General features: G+C 41.4%; 1 protein-coding gene and 1 long non-coding RNA gene across 2 annotated transcripts; both read right to left on the bottom strand.

Moving 5' to 3' along the window:
* Positions 1-1,702: 1,702 nt before the first annotated feature.
* gpr61 (G protein-coupled receptor 61) lies at positions 1,703-8,201 on the bottom strand. The gene is made up of 2 exons (XM_044352021.1): positions 7,998-8,201; positions 1,703-5,827 (listed from the first exon to the last, which is right to left on the bottom strand). Exon 2 carries the CDS (start codon positions 5,577-5,579, stop codon positions 4,161-4,163), a length of 1,419 nt encoding a protein of 472 aa, XP_044207956.1. The 5' UTR covers positions 5,580-5,827; positions 7,998-8,201; the 3' UTR covers positions 1,703-4,160.
* A 4,142-nt stretch (positions 8,202-12,343) lies between these two features.
* LOC122983042 lies at positions 12,344-15,259 on the bottom strand. The gene is made up of 3 exons (XR_006403582.1): positions 15,202-15,259; positions 13,447-13,554; positions 12,344-13,317 (listed from the first exon to the last, which is right to left on the bottom strand). It is a non-coding gene; the product is annotated as an uncharacterized LOC122983042 (long non-coding RNA).
* Between the last annotated feature and the right edge of the window lie 6,442 nt (positions 15,260-21,701).

Raw genomic sequence — 21,701 nt, forward strand, 5'->3', positions numbered from 1 at the left:
ATGTTAGTTTTTGTTTGGAAAGTTTAGCAGCAGGTAATTCTAGATCAACTTTATTAACTTTGCATTTTAACATTATTGTATTTTCACAAAGTGAATTGTTTCGATGCAGCTTCAACAGGTTTGGTGACCTTCTACACCTGCCAATCATGTTGAAGTAGTTTAGTGTCTTATTTGTACAATTGATACAGCTTTCTGATTGATGATGCAACCAAAGATAATATAAATATAAATCATATTATACATAAGTCATATTTAAATTAGTAATGAGTAATTTAGTACCTAAGTTGTAGATTCAGAGCACCGACTCCATGACCTGGAAAGTTATTTACAACTTGCATTGATATTAATGGCTCATTAATTAATAGTCTATATCAGAAGCCCTTGAAGGTCTCTAGTCCTCACTTTGGCATCTCTGTACTTATAACAGTGATGTATAACTTTATCCTTTTGCCTGAACAGCTCCTGCTCCTCCTGCCAACCAAACTCCTCAGCATTGTTATCAGTGCAGGTTACCAAGGCAACAGCTCAGAGAAGTCAGGATTTGGAAGTAAGTGAGAAATTCATGTGATTTAGTTCATCTCTGATCCAGCGAGTGAGAGTTTCCACCTCAGACAGCCTCCATACTCACAGATAAACATGTTTTCCTAGTTTCTTGGTACCACTGTTGCTGTTCTGGCAACCACAAGCCTCTCAAATGATACACAGCTGTCTGTTTTAGGTGTTTATTAGGGACTGAATTAATGCAACCAGTGGCCCTCTAAAGTGACATGATCTGTCCTTGAGCACTTTCACTGGGTTTGTTGTAGCCTGTCACAAAGGTCGGGCTGTTTGAACTGTTTCTCTGCGCTGCGGGAGGCGCCCTCCACAGCTCAACATGAAAGCTATGAGTCACTCTGTCCGTTGGGGAGCAGCACAGGAGAGGGTAAGAAAACTAGGATAATCAGGGAATAGAGGATGAGCCTCAGGCGATGATGGAATCTGTGCCTAGATGTTTTTGGTAAATAAAACAAAAAACAAAACAACTGCAACTACAAATACATGTCAAAACTGAAATTTTAGTTCCAAAACACCCTTCAGATGTGCATTACATTGTGGAAATACTAAATATGTAAACAAAGGGGCATTTTCCTGGTATTAATTTGCTCAATTCAAATAGAAATAGTCTTGAAATCCTTCTCTTTGCTCAATTGTCTCAGAGAAAGAAGTAGATTTAAGAATTAGATTTGAAGCAATGGCCTGGATTCATCTCTTTAGTGCACTTACTGAGAAGAGTCCTCAATGTTTTTGTGCCTTCAGCGTGTGAGTTGGGGTCTTAATTACGTCGGGTCATTGTGAGGTGTGTGTTTGCTTATGGAGCGTAACAGTGTCATACACAACATCCCACCCCGATGACGAGCCTCTGCAGCCTGCCTTCCCTCCAAATGTCACTCCTCTTTGATCCTGTTCTTAGTGCTTCATTTCACCTCTGTGATGCTGCAACCCCACCCACCCCCCACCCCCGATCACACACACACAAACACACACATGTGCAAGGACACACAGAGAAGCAGAAAGAAGGAGGCAGCTAGAGGGCAGGAGAGAGAAAGAGAGAGAGAGATGATTTAGGGGATTGATCATGTCATAGATGTGGTTATTGATCAGAAATGTGTGTAACTACGACAGCAACCACCACACTCGAGTTAATCTTCTTGCTGTCTTTAATCATTTCAACTGATGGGTAACCAATACACAGGGAAATCTTAACAAGGGGAAAAAAAAACAATCCAAACAGTCTTTTCAGCTCAAGAACAAAAGAGATACAGAGAGGAAAATGAGAATATTGACTTGTATTGATGATTTACAATGAACAAAAAACTGTAGTGAACAAATGTCCGGGGAATATAATCTGACATTCACCTTCAGAACAGCTTATTTCGTCTTCCTCGTAATCAACAGATGGTGGCAGAAATAGAGCCTGAAGCATTTAATCAGATTGGTCGGGGCAATTTTGCTGCTACGGTAACAGAAATCCAGCTGATTGAATGGTAGATTGATGCACTCTGAAAATAAGGGGCTTTGTAATGACCCCAAACTGTGTTAAATATCACTGAATTTATTACAACGTTGTACCACAAAGAGGAAATGATCAATTGGGCTCCATGAGGAAGATCTCAGATTATCTTGTTCCTGTACGCTAGTGTAATAAATCAAGGCAGTTTTATGTTATTATGTCACATAAAATTGTAAAATAATGAATCATATGATACTGTATTTTGTAGTTTTCACACTACTGCTAGTAACAAATTATAAATATGTACAAATTGTACAACATTGAGGATCATGGCAGTGATTTTGTCTTGTGCTCACTGTTGTTCTTGGTTTTATTTGGGGCCCTGCCTTACTGCACCATCTTTTGATGCAAAAGACACAAATTTTAAAACAAGACGACATGACTACTCCATCTGAAAAAACAGCCAGCAACAACGTCACTTTACAAGAAAATGAAGAACATTATGTCTCCCCTTGACAAAGGGACCTTTTTTTGTTCTGACTCCCAGCAAAATATGAATCTTCCCCCGTGCGCCTTGTGTTGAGTGTCTTGTGATCATGCCAACAGTCCGGTATGAGGCAGTCCAAAATAGATGAAGGCAGCAAGAGAGAGCGAGTATAAAAAGAGACAAAAAAAATGTTTAGTAAGAGATTTGTGCCTTGTAATTTTCTTTGGAACATTTGTCACTGTTTGTGTGACTTGTGCAAACTGTTTGTATTCCACCTGAGATCAGAGAAAGTATCGCCAGTGTCTTCCATTTGTCTGCTAAATGAGGCCAAAGGCAAAGCTTGCCATGTGTAAGCATTGTCACACCTGTGCGCTGTGTAGCCACAACAAGCCTGGTTGTTTATAGCACAAACACAAGAGCACTCGCACCGCTCCCGTGTTTACCTGTAAGCAGCACAGACATCACAGGATAATGGGGACTGCTTGCAAAGTCTAAATCTATCCATATAGAGCCTTATTCCAACAAAACTGACAGTTTTAATGTGCTGTAGCCGATGTTTTTACAAAGCTTAATCCTTAACACCATCACTGTCATACAATTAAACCAGTCACAATGTTTGTCTTTGAGCAGAAGGGGGTGAAATCACGAGTCTACCAGTGTGAGATGATTTTGGTGAGGAGGTGATAATCACAAGACTAAGAACAGATAAACATGATAATAATGTTCCTGGAAAATGGTTAAAAATACACTGGTGTGTCAGCCTGTTTATTATAAATACCACCAGCAGCACCAGCTGTGAAACGATCCTATTCAACACAATGAATATTTCAAACAGAGAGATTTTTTTTTAATGGCTGTGAAAATGAATTCCTTCTTACTGAAGAAAACAACATTTTTGCATTAATTTCTTGGTTGCATGAGGAGGTGTGAGTGGAATAAATACACTTTGATACGGCTACAGTAACTGACAGGCTTTACTTTTACCGCCTCCTCAAGTTTTTCTTCCAGCAGGCAGTTCTACATGCTAATAACACTTCGGTGGTGATGAACTAATGAAACATCTGTCTGGCCATAGAGTCAGTTTGAACAACTGATTGTCGAGGGGCTTCTTCAAGTCTTAAATAACAAAAAATGAGGGAACATTTTTCCCAAAACCTGAATCCAGGGAAGGAAAATGCAGATGAAATAAAGTATGGTCTGAAAATTATCTCCTTATATCCGATGGAGAATATGTCTTTTCTTTCTTCAGTTTCGATTATTTTTTGATGGCTCATAGTTTTTCATAATCTGTGAAAACTGTATTCCACATAAAGGTTCAGCACATCTTTATGTTTATGTGATTTTTGTCACTTCACAACAACGGTTAAGCGTCCATCTGCTGACATCACACAGAAAACAACCTGACACTGTATGGCTCTCAAAACATGTAATGCTGCAGCATCATGACTGCTGGGGATGTGAATGAGATGATGCACACGATATAATCTGCTCTTTTTCTGAAAAGCTACATAACTTAAATTCTTCAAATACCATGTTTTGCAGTTCACTGGATTTTTAGCTTAAAAGCACTGTTGTAGCATGAACAAGGAATGTATTAATTCAACTAATTTTAGAAAATATGAATAAAACTAATATATTACTTGGATTATTAGATGGCAAAAAGAGACAGTACATGAGAGGCGGCTACAGCTCTGGTACAGTTTTGCAGCAGTTCTCTGATACATGTAGCTCATTGTTCAGCTGCTGCCGCTGTATGAACTCTGAGGTTTCCTCAAGGATCTGCCCCGGGATGTGGAAGTCAGCTGGCGTGTTCTGCTGAACAGCTGATTCCTGAAGGCCTTCAGTTTCTGGCTCCTCTGGGCTCGCTCTGCTGTGAGAGTTGCAGGGATCCAGATTGCACCCAGTGCCCTGAAGGAACTGCAAAAAGTTCTCCTCAATTGAGGCCTCACGGCTGGGCAGCTGCTCCCCTTCGCCGGGCCCAGCCCGCTTGAAGAGGCAGGTCAGGTGGCGACCCAACTCCTCACGAATCTGCCGGTTCAGGCAGCCGTAGAAGAAGGGGTTGGAGGTGAAGCAGAAATAGCCAATCCATGTGACCACGTCCTCCAGCTGGGCCAGCGAGGCAGGAGAGGTAGACACCACAGCTGAGTAGAGATGGAAAGAGAAATATGGCAGCCAGCAGCAGAGGAATTGGCCTCCGACTGCCACCAGGACTACTGCGGCCTTCCCGCCGCTGAAGGTCCTCTGAGGGGTGGTGCGGGCACCAGTTCCTCCGAGGCTGGCTGCCATGGTGGAGTGGCTGCTGATGGACTCAGACCGCTGTCGCGGCGTGTCCATCCAAGTGGGAAGGGGGCCGTGCTGCATGGCTGCTACTCGGGCCACCTTGAACATATTGCAATAGACCACCAGAATGATCAACATGGGGCACAGAAAATATATGAATGTAAAGAAGACCATGAAAAGCAGACGTGTGGTCCAGCCTCCCGTCCAGTGAAGGGAGCAGTGTCTCTGACCGGGAGTGAGGACTGACGGAGTCCCCAGAGTCTGGTTCCCCTGGAGCAGCCATCCCAGTAGAGGCAGCACTGACATGACAACAGCTTTAATCCAGACTCCCACCAGTACCATCACCACCACGCCCACTGTCATCTTCACCTCATGGCGCATGGGATGGATGATGTAGTAGTAGCGTTCCACGTTGATGGCACATATGGTGAGGATGGCAGCACTCACTAGACACACACTCAAGCAGAGGTAGCTCCGACACAGCGCCTCATCCACCAGGAATCGGTCTGACAGCATCCCCAGAGGCATCAACACCAGCGCTGCTAGCAGGTCCACCAGACAGAGGTGGAACACGAAGGCAAACTTACGCAGCTGCGGCGTTTTGGTGATGACAATCATCACGGCCAAGTTCCCCACCACTGCCAGCATGTCCATGATGAGCATAGCACACAGCGCTAAGGACTGGTTCAGATTGATCCCGCCTCGGATGCTTGTGATCGGCGAGGTCACGTTGGAGGCATTCGAGTGCAGTGAGAGTGGGAATGAGGAGACGCTGGAGAGAGAAGTGTTCCAGGAGGGGCTCGGTGTGACAGGGCGCTCCATGAGAGGATGGGATAAGGAGGAGAGAGTCCGCTGAATTTCACGGGCCCATCACCCATCCTCCCCTGTCGTAGGGTGTCACCGAGAAGCTCAGGCGGTGGTGTCTGCCATGGCAACTGGAGCTGAACAGGCCCTGACCCCGTAGACTTTAGCCTAGAGCTCTGCAGACGATCTCAGGAGGTTTCAGTTCCTTGAAGATAGAGTAACTTTTATCTTGTAGACTCTCCGATGTGACCTTCAACTGGAAAAATCTGAAAGAAATCGAAAGAAATATTTCTGTTTAAAGTAGGCTCACGTTTTAAAATAGACTTTTTAGTGACTTGTACACTGAGGGAAAGCATTTGTTTTAGTTTTCACAACATGCTCTTGCGTTTGACTAACACTAACATAGTAGTTTTTTGTAGATTGTAAGTTGTATAATATATGTAGGTCACTAAAATGATTAAACTTTACTAAAGGTAACTCATCAAAAGACAAACCAAATGAATTCAAAACAGAGGATCTGTAAGCAATGAGATATTTCTCACTTATAAAATCAAAATGATAAAAAATCTTTCAGATGCAGAACTACAGTATGTAATACATGGCATTATTTCTGTTGCCATGATCCTTTGGCTAGCTATAAAACCGTCAGATTTGATGTAGTCTGTATTCACTTGTAACCAGAGTCATATTTTTGCTACATATTTGACATCTGCATCCTCAGATGTGTGTTTTCAGGGCAGCCAGTGCCCCAGGGAGAAGCTTAAAGCACAGCGTGGACCATATGTCCCCGTTAACAGAGTCAAGAAGCAAACTGGATGATGAGATAAACTGCAAAACTCAGCATTACAGAGCTCCCTGCTGTCTGGAGTGATGGGAAGAAAAGATTGATAAACATTTCGCATATTATTACTCCTCATTACATGAAAAAGTTAAGCTTCCTATGATTATTTTATCAGTTGTAGGAAAATACAATTTGAACACTGAAGAAATAAGACTGAATGATTTGGACTCTGCATTACAATGATTAATATTTTGTTGTTGTAAAAAAAAACTTCTCACTCTGAATGAAAACCATGAAGCTACATTAAATTATCAGAAAAATAAATGGTGGCAGAGCACAAGTGTTTGTGTGACCAGCGGAGTAATGAAGAGGCCCTGCGCTGTGTTTACTGTCACAACCTCACCTGGACACAACCCCGCACGTTGTAAAAGCCGTGGAACGAGCACCAAGTCTTTGGTACATTTCCATATGCTTCACGCCTACATGTGCAAGTTTTCCATTTCAAAAGTGTGACAAGCTTCATCCCTGCAAGGCGTCTGTTCTTTTCCTGCCCACGTACGCACATCGAGCACAACAATCACCTGACAGGCGCAGGTTTAGGTAGGTGGCCTTTACTGAATAGGTCAAAGGGTTACAGTCACCTTCAGCCCAATTAAATAATCTATAAACAACGTCTCAACTATGATGTACTGTAGAAACTACCGTGGAGCAACCCTCTGGAGAATCTTAGTCTAATCAGCATTGATTTTTTGTACTTGGTGGTGCTCTGTGTTGCTCTAAAGACCACCAAAATTGAAATTCTTGCTGCAAAAGAAACACATTACTACCATAACCCCTCAGAAGTGAAGCAGTCTAGTCTCTCAATGGGCCTTTTATTTCACATTTAGAAAATCTAATAAAAAAGCATCCAAATTGGTTAATTGTGGCCAGGAAGCTGTTTTAAGATAATAAAACAAGATAATCCTTTATTAGTCCCACAGTGGGGAAATTTGCAATTTTTTGAAAGTGTCATTTTTATTAAATCTAAACCACAAATAGAACGACTCAAATAATATGAGCAGGAAATAGGGACCTAGTGGCTCACATGCAGCATGGCCTCCCATTTAAAGTAATCAAATCAGTAAGAGTTTTACAATATGTGTTTGAACCCTGTCTCTAGCTCTGTGTGAAAAATTCACACAGAGCTAGAATAAATGGTTGCGGCAGAATCTCCCCAGCTGCCGACTGGAAACCATATGACCCTATCATATGCACATGACATGGTGTTTACTGCGAGGAGAAAACTAGCCTGTTGTTCAACTGTGCCTTTCATTACAAAGCACTTTCACTGCTCAGCAGCCGGAGAGCTCGTGTTGAACAACAAACAAGTGACAAGCAAGATTTTGGATTAACACAAGTGAAACGAGGCATCTATTTTGTTCTTTTACATAAATACACAAATATAATCGGATGTGTGATATGATAAAAGAAAACACTGGTCCTAATCTCATCCTCTTGAGTCAGATTTCACCCCTGTCCTACCTTTCCAGCATCTTAACTTTCACCCCACCTCCCCCCACCCCCCCCAAAAAAACACACACACGCAGCTCCCCACACACTCTGTTAACAGAGCAGGTATGTGTGGAGATGTGTGTGATGATAAGTCGGTGACATACCTCAGTCTGGAGAGGGCTGCTTCCTCCTGTGCAGGTTCACAGTCTGCCGAAGGAAAGCCGACCTGTTTCGCTCTCTCTCCCACACACACAGCAAACACACACTGACACACCACACACACACACACCACGTCACACAGAGAGGGAGAGGAGGGGGGGTGGGGGGGAGAGGAGAGGGACACTCCTGTGTCTCCTCCTCACCTGGCCCCTTTCATCTCGTCATCACCTCCCACCCAACCCTCCCTGTTCACAAGCTGACCGCCCCCTCCCACCACCTCCCTCCCTCCCCATCCCTTCAAACACACAACACACACCTCCCTCCTCTCAGCTCTCCTACAGCCAGGTCTTCGATCCAGGTGGGAGAGGCAGAACAGGAGCAGAAGAGAGAGATGGAGCAAAAAAAAACAAAAAAAAAACAGAGAAGGCTCCTGTCTCACAGCCTGTGATGCACAAAGGGTGGAAGGCAAACACACACTCTCTTCTACCTCTCACACACTTTCATACACACATGTAGTGGCTCTAGCACGCACCCAGGGCAACTGCAGAGCCGTGCAGAGCAGACAGGCAGGCGGCGGGTGGGCAGGCAGCACCCAGACTCACTGCTCTCCACTGGGTCTTAGTGCCTCACTGCCTCTGGGCTCCTCATGGAAGGATCCTTTTCACCCTTCCAAACTCTCTCCTCCACTAATCTCACCGCAGGTCACTTCAGGTCCTCCTAACAGGCGCTGAAGTACTCAATAATTAGGAAATCACCTTTGCCCCTGGGATCAGCATTTCTCTAATTCTCTGTCTCCTTATGCTCAGCTCACCAAGATCTCCGTCGATGCACAATCCGGCAAAAGCCCTCTCACGAGGCTGGATTACTGATTTGCAGAGAGGAAAAGAATCCCAGTGGTTAATGTTAATGAGCTGAGATTAACATTTACAAAAGCCCGGCCCACACAACATACATATTACACAAAGTCAACTATTTCCTGCCCAGAGGAATGAGTTTGTTTACTACTTGAGTGTGTGAGATGAAGGATCTAATGGATTATGCAATTCACATGTAGGTTTTAACAAAGTCTGAACTCCATTTGAGGATATTTTTTAAAATATAGAGTATTCTGTTTTTTAGTATTATTTAATCTGGTAATTTGATATCAAGTTGTCTTTTTTAAAATACTTGAGAGCAAATAACATTTACAACAAGACAGCAACACAACCAGAATAAGAAATTATAAAGGTGAAGTCAGACAACCAACATGAACAGAGCAGTAGAGCTAATAGGACTTGATGTTTCAGTCTATGTGGTAAAGCAGCACTCTTGATGTTGGTAGTGGGATTGGAGTGGTGAAAGGAAGATTAGGTACATCATTGGGGTCCTCAGGTGGGCACCCTCCTTCTTTGACGTTTTATTGATAAGCCCACAACATCCCCAGAGGGCTCAACGGTGATACCTGGAGCCCTAGGCACACGCCCCTCATTTCCATATCCTCCTATCTTCAACTTGCAGCCCAGTTGTTGTCTTTCCTTTAATCCAAAGCCAATTGCTGCTTTTTCCTGCTGCATTTGACAAGGACTTGATTGCTTGTTGGTGGGAGCAACCCCTCACCCTCATTTTTCTCAATAGATCGTAGATGTAACAACAAATCCCCTGTGTCCCACTTCTACAAGGAAAATTTTGGTCTTCCAGCCATTCTGGGCAGCTTCAATCGCCAGTTCAGAGTATTTTCCTCTCATAAGCTTCTTCAACACCATCTTCCCACGGTACTGTCAGTTCCACAACATATGCCAGCTTGGCTGTTGTGGACCAGGACCATGTCTGGCCAGAGTGTTGTAGCCACAATGTCTGGGGGGAAACACAAGCTTTTTTTCCCAAGTCCACATCCATTTTCCAAACCTGAGCAGCCTGCAGAATGCTTGCATCCTTTGATGTTATATGGTGCTCTGGCAGTTGGTCTGCTGGTACAAATGGTGTGATGTGGACATTTCCTGCCGATGTTTGTGGGAAAGCATTTGTGGTGGTTCGCCCCTGTTCCAAGATCGATGCCAGCTGACTGAGAACTTGGTTATAGAGACAGAGCGCAATTAAGTCCTGCCCATCCCGGAGGGGAAAACAATTCAGCATTCAGCTGAAATGCTAACTGTAAAAAGAGCCTAAATGGGAAATTATTGCATGTCTTTGTGTGTGCAAACTGTAGTCACCATATCAGTTGTGAAAAGTGTCATACCAGCCTGTTATGTGGTGGAGTTTGCTATACAGTTGTGCTATCTCTACTGTAGAGTCATGTTAGCCCTTGCATTCATGTATTGCATCTTAGCATATACAATCTAACAGGTTTCAGCATATGCTATAAACTACCTTTTCCTCTCTGGTAGACATATGGTGCTAAAATAATCCTTTGACATGCTGAAATCTAATGTTTCTAGCTAGCTACAGGCATTTTGTTAGTGTTTCAGCCCTTGGTTGCATATTATATTATTGTTTTCCCATCCGTTGGACGTGGTCTTCAGAGTATGACACATTGTGCTCTGTCTCTATGCTGCCAAGTATAATGCCCATGGGTGAGGCTCACAGTGCATCCTGTTAAAATGTGCCTCAGTGATGCAGGTGCTTGCCAAAGGGAGCAAGTGGGGTCTTCTCTCCACCACTGCTTCAGGTTCTGGGGTGTGGGTAGGAGGTCATAAGTGGCTCTGATGACAAAACTTAGCTGAGATCCCTCCATCTCCCAGATGTCATGCCAGCTGAGTTTCCTCTTTTCCAGGCTCTCTCAGTTAGTCCATTGGCCCTGCTTGGCCATTGAGACAGCCTTGGCATGTTGCTCTGCCTCCTCCTGTCTTCTCACCACGAGCCGTCTCTTCTGCACTGATGTTTGTTGATGTTTGTGCCATTGAGGAGCTGTTGGTAAGACCCGGGACTGGCTCTCCCATGTTGGACTTAGCCAACCACATCCCTGAAGTGAAGAGCAGACTTAGCACACTGCAGGTTTCAGATGGGTTTGTCATGACCAACCTTTCCTTGGTGCATTTGAATTCTTCCACAAGACTTTCAATTGGTAATTCCAATTTGCCGTTCCTGTACAGTCCAACAGGGCTTAAGCAGTGGCTTGGACTTGCTTAAGTCCAAGCCACTGCTTGCATATGTGTGCTGATCACTCTTTCCAGCTTTTACACTTTTTTGATCGGGATTCATACATAGTTAGAGACCACATGAGTCTTGGGAGTATGCTAAATTGGAAGCACTACAGCTTGAGTTTTCCTGGCAGCAAGGTCCTGTTGATGCGAGCTATGTACATGATAGGATCCTTTTTGAGTTGTTCAAACTGCTTGGTGTCCTTGAATTTTGCATCATACCCTTAGCCCCAGCTCTTCACTGCCATTTCTGAAACAGTTGGGACAGTTGTTCTGTCAATATGAAATCTTTGATTCGTGACTTGAACTTTGACATCGGAGATGCTTCTGCACTTCCTGGACTTTATCTTCATCCTCGCCCATGTGATGTTTCGATTAAGCTTTCTCAGAAGTCTTTTGGTGCAGGGTATGGTTGTCATCAGTGTTGTTTTATCATCCATATAAGCTTGTATTAGTGGTAACCACTGACCAAACTGTAGCCATCGTCCTCCCAGCAACCCATTTTGAGGCTCTGTTAAGGAGCTCCATTGCCATTATCAGAAGGCCAATGGGGAGATGGTGCACTCTGCCATGATGCCTATTTCCAATTGTTGCCAAGCTGTGGTGAAGTCTGATATTGTGAGACAAAAGGGTTTTAGCAGATTTGTTATTGTTGCAGGCACCTGAAAGAACTCAAAAGCAGTACACAGTAGGGAATGAGGAACTGATCCATCGGTGTTGGCCAGGTCAAGGAACAAGACATGCGGATCCTTTCCTTCTTTCTTAGCAGTCTGGATTTGATGCCATATGACGCTGGTATGTTTAAGGCATCATGAGAAGCCTGCTATGACAGCCTTTTGGATTGTCGTATCAATGAAGTGGTTTTGTTTCACATACTTTGCAAGTCTTTGCTCCAACACATGTTCAGAAGGTTTATTTGGCGAAACTGTTTGATGGTGGACGAATTCTTTTCTTCTGGGATCAGTGTGGATGGTTCTGAGATGAAAGACTATGTTGATTTATCTATTTTCACAGAAAATTAACCCTCGTCAGTTTTGATAATTGATAATCATCACAGTTGTTTAATCAAGTGAAAATATTTTGTGGTTCCAGCTTCTCAAATGTGATTTACTGCTTGTTTGTGTTTTATATTATTTTACATATTAGATATTTATTGGAATATCTTTGTTGAGAAAGAATGACCTTGATTTTAAAGACGTTAACACTTTTTTATTTTGAGTTTTGAGAGACTAAACTATTAATCAAAAAAACAATCAACGTGTTAATCGAAAATGAAAACATTAGTTAGTTGCAGCTGAAGACGAGTCATAAAAACACAATAATGCTTTTAAATGTTTGCAATCATTCCATTAAAACGTGTCTATTGTGATACCTGAATTCAATCTGTTAAGATCTGTGTATATATATGGGAAATCTAATGAAATTAAATTTTTTGAGTAGTTACACAAACAATTTGGAAAAAGATACAATAAAATATGCCGTTACCTTCAACAATACAACACAATAACACAACATAGAAGATTTTCTACAGACTGAAAAGTTGGAGGCTGAAGCTACGGTTTATTACACCTACCCTTCTTACAATACACAACCTAATTGGCATCAAAAGCAGTAGCAGACTAAAATGTCTCAGGTTTAGTAATTATTGGATCGATCCCTGCCCTACCATTTGAATAAGAGTAGAGATATGAGGTAGTTTTACAGTAGAGTGTCATGTTATCCATTCTTCTCGAGGAACAGAAAAGGACTGAGAGTAATTTTGTGTTTTTTCCTTAAATTGTAACATAATATCTCATTCGCTCGAGTATCTCATTTTGGGATTAAAACAGGTTGTAAACAGGTTGGTCCAGTGTTTCTCTTTCTTCTCTGTGAATCATACTGTTAGTGCCAAATGAGATGATTTAATAACAATGTGCTGTGGACATAAGAAGTAACCTTTTGATGCATGGAGGCAGCTGTTGTATTTGTCAATTCATTTTTTTTCATGTTACTATATTTTACTGTGAATATCTTCTTTTTTCAATCTAAATTACATTACATGGGATTTATTTTTGGTTTTCTTGTGTCAACCGGTGCTTTGAAAATTGTTTATTCCTCCCTGAGGATTTGCATGAATGGACACATCAGTATGTGACATCTCTCTTTCATGCAGCCTTACAGTGTATTTCCTGAGGGATTCATTCATCAGTAGAAGAGCAGCTCCTCATGCCTGAGAACAAAAACCCTGATTAGTTCATGAGTCATTGCTTCTTTTTACTGATAAATCAATTGGTAAATTAAGCACATGATCATTTATTGATCCAATTACTGTGTCACTGTTCATATCAACAAAGGCTACCTGACATGAGCCTGCTTTGTCTCTCACACAGTTGTTTTGGGTGCATTTTGTAGCGAGGATAGTTTGATGATCAGGCTGCTGCTGAGAGGCTGCAGTCTCTCATATGATCTGTAGGAAAAAGACGGTATCAGATATTTTCCCTGAAATATGTTTTAGGAGTAAACCATGTTAGGGGGAGTAAGGCACAAAATGATGAATAACACCCTCAGAATTTTATGTATGATAATACAAGATGTGATGTTTGCGATACTATTGAGCCATTTTGAAGAAGGAAATGAATATAGAAGAGTCTTTGTTTGTGTTTGTTAATGCTCTGCTCCTCAGGTTCAATCTGCTCTGTGTGTGTGTGTGTGTGTGTGTGTGTGTGTGTGTGTGTGTGTGTGTGTGTGTGTGTGTGTGTGTGTCCTGTGACTGCACTCGTGTCTGAGGTGTTGAATAATTGTTGGAAATAGCAGATACCAACCACACCCCCCACCTTCAACCCCCCACCACATCACCATCCCTCCTATACACCCACAGGAGATAACAAAAGTACATCAGCACACACAAATACACACACTCTCATACACACGACACACATTATCAGCCATTACGAGAACTGTTCAGTGTGTTTTGCAACCACAGTGGAATGGTGATTTCTCTCAGTTTCCTTTTCTCCATTTAACTGAACTGAACTGGGGCTGATTTATGCTCAATTACAACTGCTGATCTAATATTGCTCTCTGTTGTGGTCTCAGATTTCACCAGTAGGGGGAGCTCTCACATTTAACAAGCCTGAAATCTCAGAAAATATCCTTATTCTGCACATAAAGCCCACTGATTCATGATCACAGGGCAGACATTTAATGACCTTTAGTTATTTATACAGTTGCACAGCTATGTCATCATGATGTTCATTCAATGTCTGTTTCACACTGAAATGTTTGTTCTCATCCAAGTGCATTCACTGCAGGAAACAGAGCTGGAACACTAGAAATGAGTTAATCAATAGTAAAGGGAAAATCCTTCAATTTTTAAGATGAATATGTCTTAGGCAAAAGGCAGAAAAGCAAGATGGAGGTGAGGAGAAAACAACATTTGGATCTGTTTGTCTGTCGGTGCACCTTAGTTTGACGTAGGATGCAGTCAAGCTTTGTGCACACACTCATGCAGGCATATAAAAGTCAATGTTCAAGCAAGAAGAGATCAAGGATAACTTCATCTGAAAACTCCTTTTGCATTATTTCAAACAGAGCTGAATTGTTTCACTCAGACATTTTGTCAGGACTTCACTGACACACTCATGATTGTTCATACCAGCAAGTGAGTATGTATATTATTATCAAAAGCAAATTGATGGCAAAAACGATTAATGTCACATATTGTTAATATTATATTATTGTTTTTATATATATATTTAGATGTTTGCATCATTATCTGTGATGCTTTGTAGTCAACATGTATAAAACATGTGGGTAGCCAGTATCTGACCAGAGTTAAATCAGCTTTGCTCCAGTTTTATCCTCCCACGGTACCTAAGAGAACAACATCCACCTGGGAGGTCACATCAGACTGATTACTAACACCCAATCGTACATCTCGCCAGACGGGGGAGGGCACGCACACTTATCTGAGCTGATAAAGCCCTCGGAGCAAAGTTGTGCATCCTCACATATTTCAGCTATACTGCTAATCGCAAATAAATTAATTATTATTCATACAGGTGTAGCTGCAAGGAGTTTGTAAAAGGGCAGTGACTCAAAATAGATTTCTTACAGTGTGTTGGAGAGGAGGGGCGGGGGAGGTGGTGAGGGGAGGCAGTCTGTTTAGATCTGCAGAGATGGAGAGAAAGAGTGTGACCAAATGTTGATCTAAATGCTCCACTAACTCCTTCAGAGTTATTAGAGCATGTAACATATTGTAAGAGAAACACTGTGTTCTTTCCTGCCTGGCTTCAAATATTTAGTCTGCAGCACTGATGAAACAACACCTGATCATTTCAGACCCATTAAACACCCAAAAACACATTAAAGATCATTTAAAGAAACAGGTATTCAGATACAGTAAAGATTTGAGTTTGCACAACTGAATCTACCTTTTTTTTAGAGTTAACTTAAACAATGGGACAGCCCGCCCTCTGTAGGAAGCCACAGAGTACTGATTTCCCAGAGTCGTGCATTGGAGTCCAAACAGGCACAATTAGCACTCCCTGTTGGCTTCAGGTTGGCACTGTCACGCTCTGCACACACTGAGTCACTGATGAGTGCAGACGCTTTCAGGCCACTGTCTGCCTGGGGACACATAACAACACTGAAACTCAAAAAGAGAAGCCAAGACTGTGATAAAAGTATATAAAAAAATGCTGATGATATGGCCTTTTGCAAACATTTGAGTCTGAGTTCTTGCTGCTAAATTTACAGCATTATTCTTCATGGCTAATATAATATGCTATATCTTGTATCTGCATGTTCAGATTTAAGTTATAAGTCACGTCTATCTTTCTATTTCTTAATAACTGACTGGAAAAATACAACGCACCATCGCCTCAAGCCCACAGATGCTCGATGACTCTTTTCAGTGTTACACTTTTTATTGTGAGAACATCATGATTCCCCTTTGAGTTTCTGTTTTTTAGGTTTATCGTAAAAACTCCAAACTGAATGACTTATCAGTAGATGTAAGAACACCATATCATCATCATACACATAAAAGTAAATAAAGAGTCTCGAATGCTAAAACATTTGGGGACTCTCCAGAGGTGACAGCATCCATGAATAAGAATATTCAGTTAGATTTGAGCATCTAGCAGGTGGTGCAATGAAGTGAGATGTCCATGTTTGTGTCACAGATAGTCTTCAGGGATTTAGCAGTTTTGCATTGCAGCAAGATATGACCTCTTCTGTTAGGACACGCAGCTCCAAACCACACAAATCGTCCTGGTGGACCAAAAACAGGTGGGGGACATAGTGACATGATTACCTGTACAGTACAATTCAATTTAATACATCAGCTCCAGCAGAAACACCACCGCTGTGAAACTTGTTGCATAATGTTCTGTTTTTGTTGGAGCTGTATCAAAGAGATTCCTGAGGCTGTAGTTTCCTGTGTTGTGTTGGATTGCATAAGATAAGGTGTTCCTGTTATTTTGTCCACCATGTGTACATACTAATGGGGAGGAATGATTCCTCTGCCTGTAAGAAAACCCTTTAACACACCTACATTTGTTTTCAAAAAATCACCCACACTGTTGTTGGTATAGCCTATTATAAAACAAAATGACACCAGAACAGTGTGGTTCCATTAAATCATTCAAGGTGTGTTACAAACACATTTTGAAAAATGAATCTATGAATCTATGAATCTATGAATAAGTTAAGAAATCCTTTATTTAAAGGATAAAGAAGCTTCCTTTTGTCAATAAATCTCACATTCAGAGCCAAACCACCAATAAACTGAGCTACTTAGAAGTATTGTGTGTATATCTAAGCCTGATGTATCATATTCCTCTGTGCCTTACACGTCCGTTGTTGTCCAAAAACTATTAAAAACATGTCAATAAGCCACACTGGTGCACTGAGCGACATGTTCCTTCATCCCGAAGAGTTTTGGGAACATTAGTCTGCTTAGAAACAGCTTCAAAGACTAATAACAGTGATCACATTTTCAGTCTCAGGAGAGTAGTTCTGTGCACGACAGACGCCACTGAGCATGTGCTGGAACGCTGTTCTGTTTACATAGCGTCATGTGCTTGTTGTGCTATATAACACAACCTCTTTGTACAACATTGTAAATTTCTCACAGAACTTTAGGACAGAGTCAAGAGGTTGTGATATATAGCATAACAAGCTAGCTATGAGATTTGTTGACAATAATAAAAATATAGAAAATCGTCAGCCATGGTCAGAAACCCATATATTTACATTAAAAGCATGTTTTACTTGGGGTGTTCAGAAATTGTCATGTTTTTAAAAAATAGTTTGACATTTTGGGAAATATTTTCTGGCTGGAAGTTATATGTAAAGCTACTGCCAGTCTAAGCTAACCAGCTGTCACTGTCTTGGAGTCACTCCGCATGGCCAAGAAGGCAGGCTGCAAGAAAAAGTCTGGCACATAACCCATGAAAAACCACAATTTATACTTAAGTTTTTATACGGATTGAACAAACAAGATGTAATATGTTAATTAGTGAGCTTTAGAGGTGATAGTGGGCAGATTTTGTTACCTTTGGACAGAACCAGGCTAGCTGTTTCCCCCCGTTTTTCTGTCTTTATGCTAGGCTAAGCTACACTAATTAGACTTTGACCCAGCAGAGAACTTCTCCTTGTTCTTGTCTTACTGATTGTTTTTCAAACAGTAATGACAATTCAATATTCGGCTGTTGGTATTTCAGTCTCTTGCTGTAACAACGCCTTGTGTGACGATAGCAAAACTTTGAAGTAATTCAAAATACAAACAGCAAACTCAAGATGTCACACAGCTGCAGTGCAATTTTTCATAGAAACCAGTCAGTCACTTGATTAATGGCTGCATCATCAAGTAGAACCAAGGCCAGGGATCTCAGGAGAGTTACTCCATGCATCACAGCCCCATCCTGGGTTACTCATCTATCACAGATCTCTTCTTCACTAATGAGAAAGACATATTTGCATTTTCATTTTGGACCATCTTTCCCTTCCTTGCTCACATCAGTAAGTGAGCTTGAGCTCAGCAGTATTAGATGTAACATTAGTATCCACTATAAATATTAGCACTCAGAGCTTTTCACGGAAGTGCATTTCCTCTCAGTGAGGATCCGCCCTAAATCACAGCACAGTTGAGTCCGCTTGAATCTTCATTTAGTCCACCTTTCAGTTTTTTAGTTCACCCATTTTGATATTATGGGAGTGGGCGTAATCTGCAATTTTTATTTTTCATAAAGAGGATTATTCTCGTCAGAGAAAATGTGTAGTTACATAACAAATGAGCTCATTCCTTTAAAAAAGTCCCCTGAGATTATTTTGACATTTGTGCATACTGTATTTAGTAACATGAAGCACTGTTGGACAAACAGTGGTTGTGCAACCAATGATTAAATCTATTTTAGTTAGCCAATTGATGGAATAATTTAAAATATATCACAGAATATTTACAGAGTTGATATAACATCTGGTCTCTGACCTTCGACCTGCAAACAAACACCAAACCTACAGAGATTGGGAGGTTGGGGAGTGATGATAATAAAAATCTCCCTCTGATGGCTTAAGGCTTGTCTACACAGGCAGCTTTTCAAATAAGCTTCTGGTCATGCCTACATGTGTATATCATGAGCATATAATGTGAGCTGTTACACAGCCTGTAGACAGCTCTTTTGATTAAAATAGAGGCTCATTTGTTGTGTGAAATGGACGACAAAAATGCAGCTGAAAGGCCTTGTGTTTGAAAATTAGCAGTCCAGCAGCATCATAGCAGGGCAGAAAATGTCATGGTTATGTCACAGTCTGACTCTATGTCCCTCCACTAGTCCACCAGATGCCCTCAGGCTCTTCTGCCCAAGACTAGAGTGGGAAGGATAAGAGGTTGCAGGTTATATTTAAGGACCACTTGAGAAACTGTTTTCCTTATTGACTCTCATTGGAAATAAGTACAAAAATGAACTATAACTCAGAGCAACAGTTGTCTGTCAGTCCAATTTATGTTACATGCAGCCTTAATATGCAGACCACTTTATGTTTCTAGTTAAGGTTCCTAGGTTGGTAACGTAATACCAGTTTATTTGCTCAATGTGATATGTGCATATTCAAGTTATATTTATGTAATTCCAAGACGGTTTAATGAATTACAGTTTAGATATCAAGAGGATTGTGAATGGTTATATTGTGGACTTTGGCTTATGGATTAAGTTCTGTTTTTGATGTGTCCTCAGTCCAGAGCAGCTATTGCCTTTTGTGTTTTTTCTTGTTTTTCTCAGCCTGCTCTTCCTTTCACACTTGCCCTGCTCCCTGTGTCCTCCCCGGCCAATCAGCACCCAGCCTGCCCTTGTGTCTTGCCACCTTTTCCCTGTTGTTTCATTAGTTCAGTTTGTATTTAAGTCCTGGTTTTCAGTTCAGTCTTGTTGGGTCCGCTGTTCAGTCTGTTGTGTTTCTTCAGTCTTGTGCTGTATTCTGTTTAGCTCAGATCAGCCAGCTTTTGTTTTACCTGCATGGGCTTCAGAGTGAAGTTATACTTCAGCCTTGCTTTACCTACAGTATCCTGCATTTGGGTCCACCAGCTCCTGCTACTCCCTGACAGAAAAGCAGAAAATCTATCTAATATCTATTTAATGTCTAAGAAATTGTGACTAAGTTATATTTTACTCCAGAAACACAATAAAAAAACAACTTCCAGAGAACATGAACAGAAAGACTGGATTAGATGGGATTATTCTTATATTAGCTACACTAAAACAAGACTGAGAGTCTCCAGCCACGCTAGTGGCTCCGAGGCTGTACTGGTACAGCTGTGTGTTAGCATTTAGCTCATGTGTTTAGCGGGTGTATTGTTTACCATGTTTGCCATTATAGTTTAGCATGTTAGTGCGCAAACATTTGTTAATTAGCACTAAACTCAAAATACAGCTGAGGAATGATGGGTGACTAAGAGTGATGGCAAATTAAAAATGTTGATCTGATGATGGCCCTGAGGGGGACAGGAACAACAACCCATCCAACAGCTGTTCAGACATTTCACTCAAAACTACTAATGTTAACCTCTTGGTGGCACTAGAAGAAAACTCAGGGGATCACCCAAGTCAGAAGAATTCATCCTCTGGGAACCATTAATGTCTGTGCAAAATTTCATAGCAATCCATCCAATAGTTTTTAAAAAAATTCCGTGTGAATATTTTCTTTTCTTTCTGTGAATTATTTCTTTGAGCTTGAGGTTCCCAAGATTATGAAAAAAACAATCTTAACAAATTAATCATCCTAAAATTGACATTTAAAATCTTAAATTTCTGAAAGTAAAGAGAAATTATTTAAATTACTTCCATTGCAGTGATCTACCCTCTCTTAAATTTTAATTTATATGGTAATATTGTTTGATGCAAGGATGTTAAATGAAGTTAATCCATTTTAAAATGGCCAAAAGGCCACAGAGTGATTATTGAGATAGTTATTGTGTGGTAACCTCTCACCGGCTCACACTGTTCAACCCATTCTCTCTAGTTTGACAGCTGATGAAAAAGCATCACTCACACTAACTTTCCAACTGAACATGAGGTGACAGAAATAGTCATGACATACATATTTATGAGAACATTATAAATGCCAGAGGTCTGCAAAAGTGAAACACTGACACAAACAACTTGCTGTGTCTGTAGAACAAGTTGTGAGCTTTTGACCCAGTCAAGTCAAATCAAATCAAAGGCAGCTCAATCAGTGGCTCGGGACACAAAGTGCTGCTTCTGGTCTGTCCAACATAAACCAGCTCCTCTGATGCGTCTGAAATTAACATTATCAGGGCCGGCTGAGGATGATACAGTATGTACGGTATCTTCTTTACTCTTCATCCCTCATCTGAGTCGTTTCTCTCCACTGCAATCTTTTACATTGTCCTCTGTCCTCATTAGAGCCAGAGAGTCTGCAGTCCTGCAGGCGGGACGAGGAGGAGGAGGAAGAGGAGGAGGAGGAGGAGGAGGAGGAGGAGGGGTGATGTTGTTAAATCCAGGAGATGCTGCACGGTTAATAATGCAAGCCAGCTGTCAGCATTCACAAGGGTGACAAACTGAAAATCAGCCAAGCTGCCTTCAAGCTAGTCGGGCATTCAGACTCAAAACACAGTGGTTCAACAAACTGCAACACATTTTGACTTCTGCCACAACAGCAGATGCACAAGATTTACATGTTATTAACTGCTTGTTTCCAGTCTTTGTGCTGAGCTAATCTAACTGGCTGCAAGCTGAAGCCGTATATTTTTACAGACACTCATGAGAGTGGTAATGGTCTTCTCATCTAACGCTCCGCTTGATAGCAAATGAGAGTATTTCACAAAATGTCAAACTCTTTCTTTAGCTCAATGCCGTCCATTTATATAATCAAGCAGGAGGCACACATCCACAAAATCTTTGCAGGTTCTGAGCAACAACAATCTACAGAAAAAGACACATTTCTTGCTCCAAACTCTTATTCTACATGGACACAATGTTTCAACCACAAATGGTCTTCCTCAGGTCATTTATGGAATTAAGAAATATGCTTGTACATATTATGAATTCACAAAAAAACACCAACCATCATCCATTAATAAAAGAAACAAAAAGC

Source organism: Thunnus albacares, chromosome 5 (genome assembly GCF_914725855.1).
Source record: "Thunnus albacares chromosome 5, fThuAlb1.1, whole genome shotgun sequence".
NCBI classification, from domain to species: Eukaryota; Metazoa; Chordata; class Actinopteri; order Scombriformes; family Scombridae; genus Thunnus; species Thunnus albacares.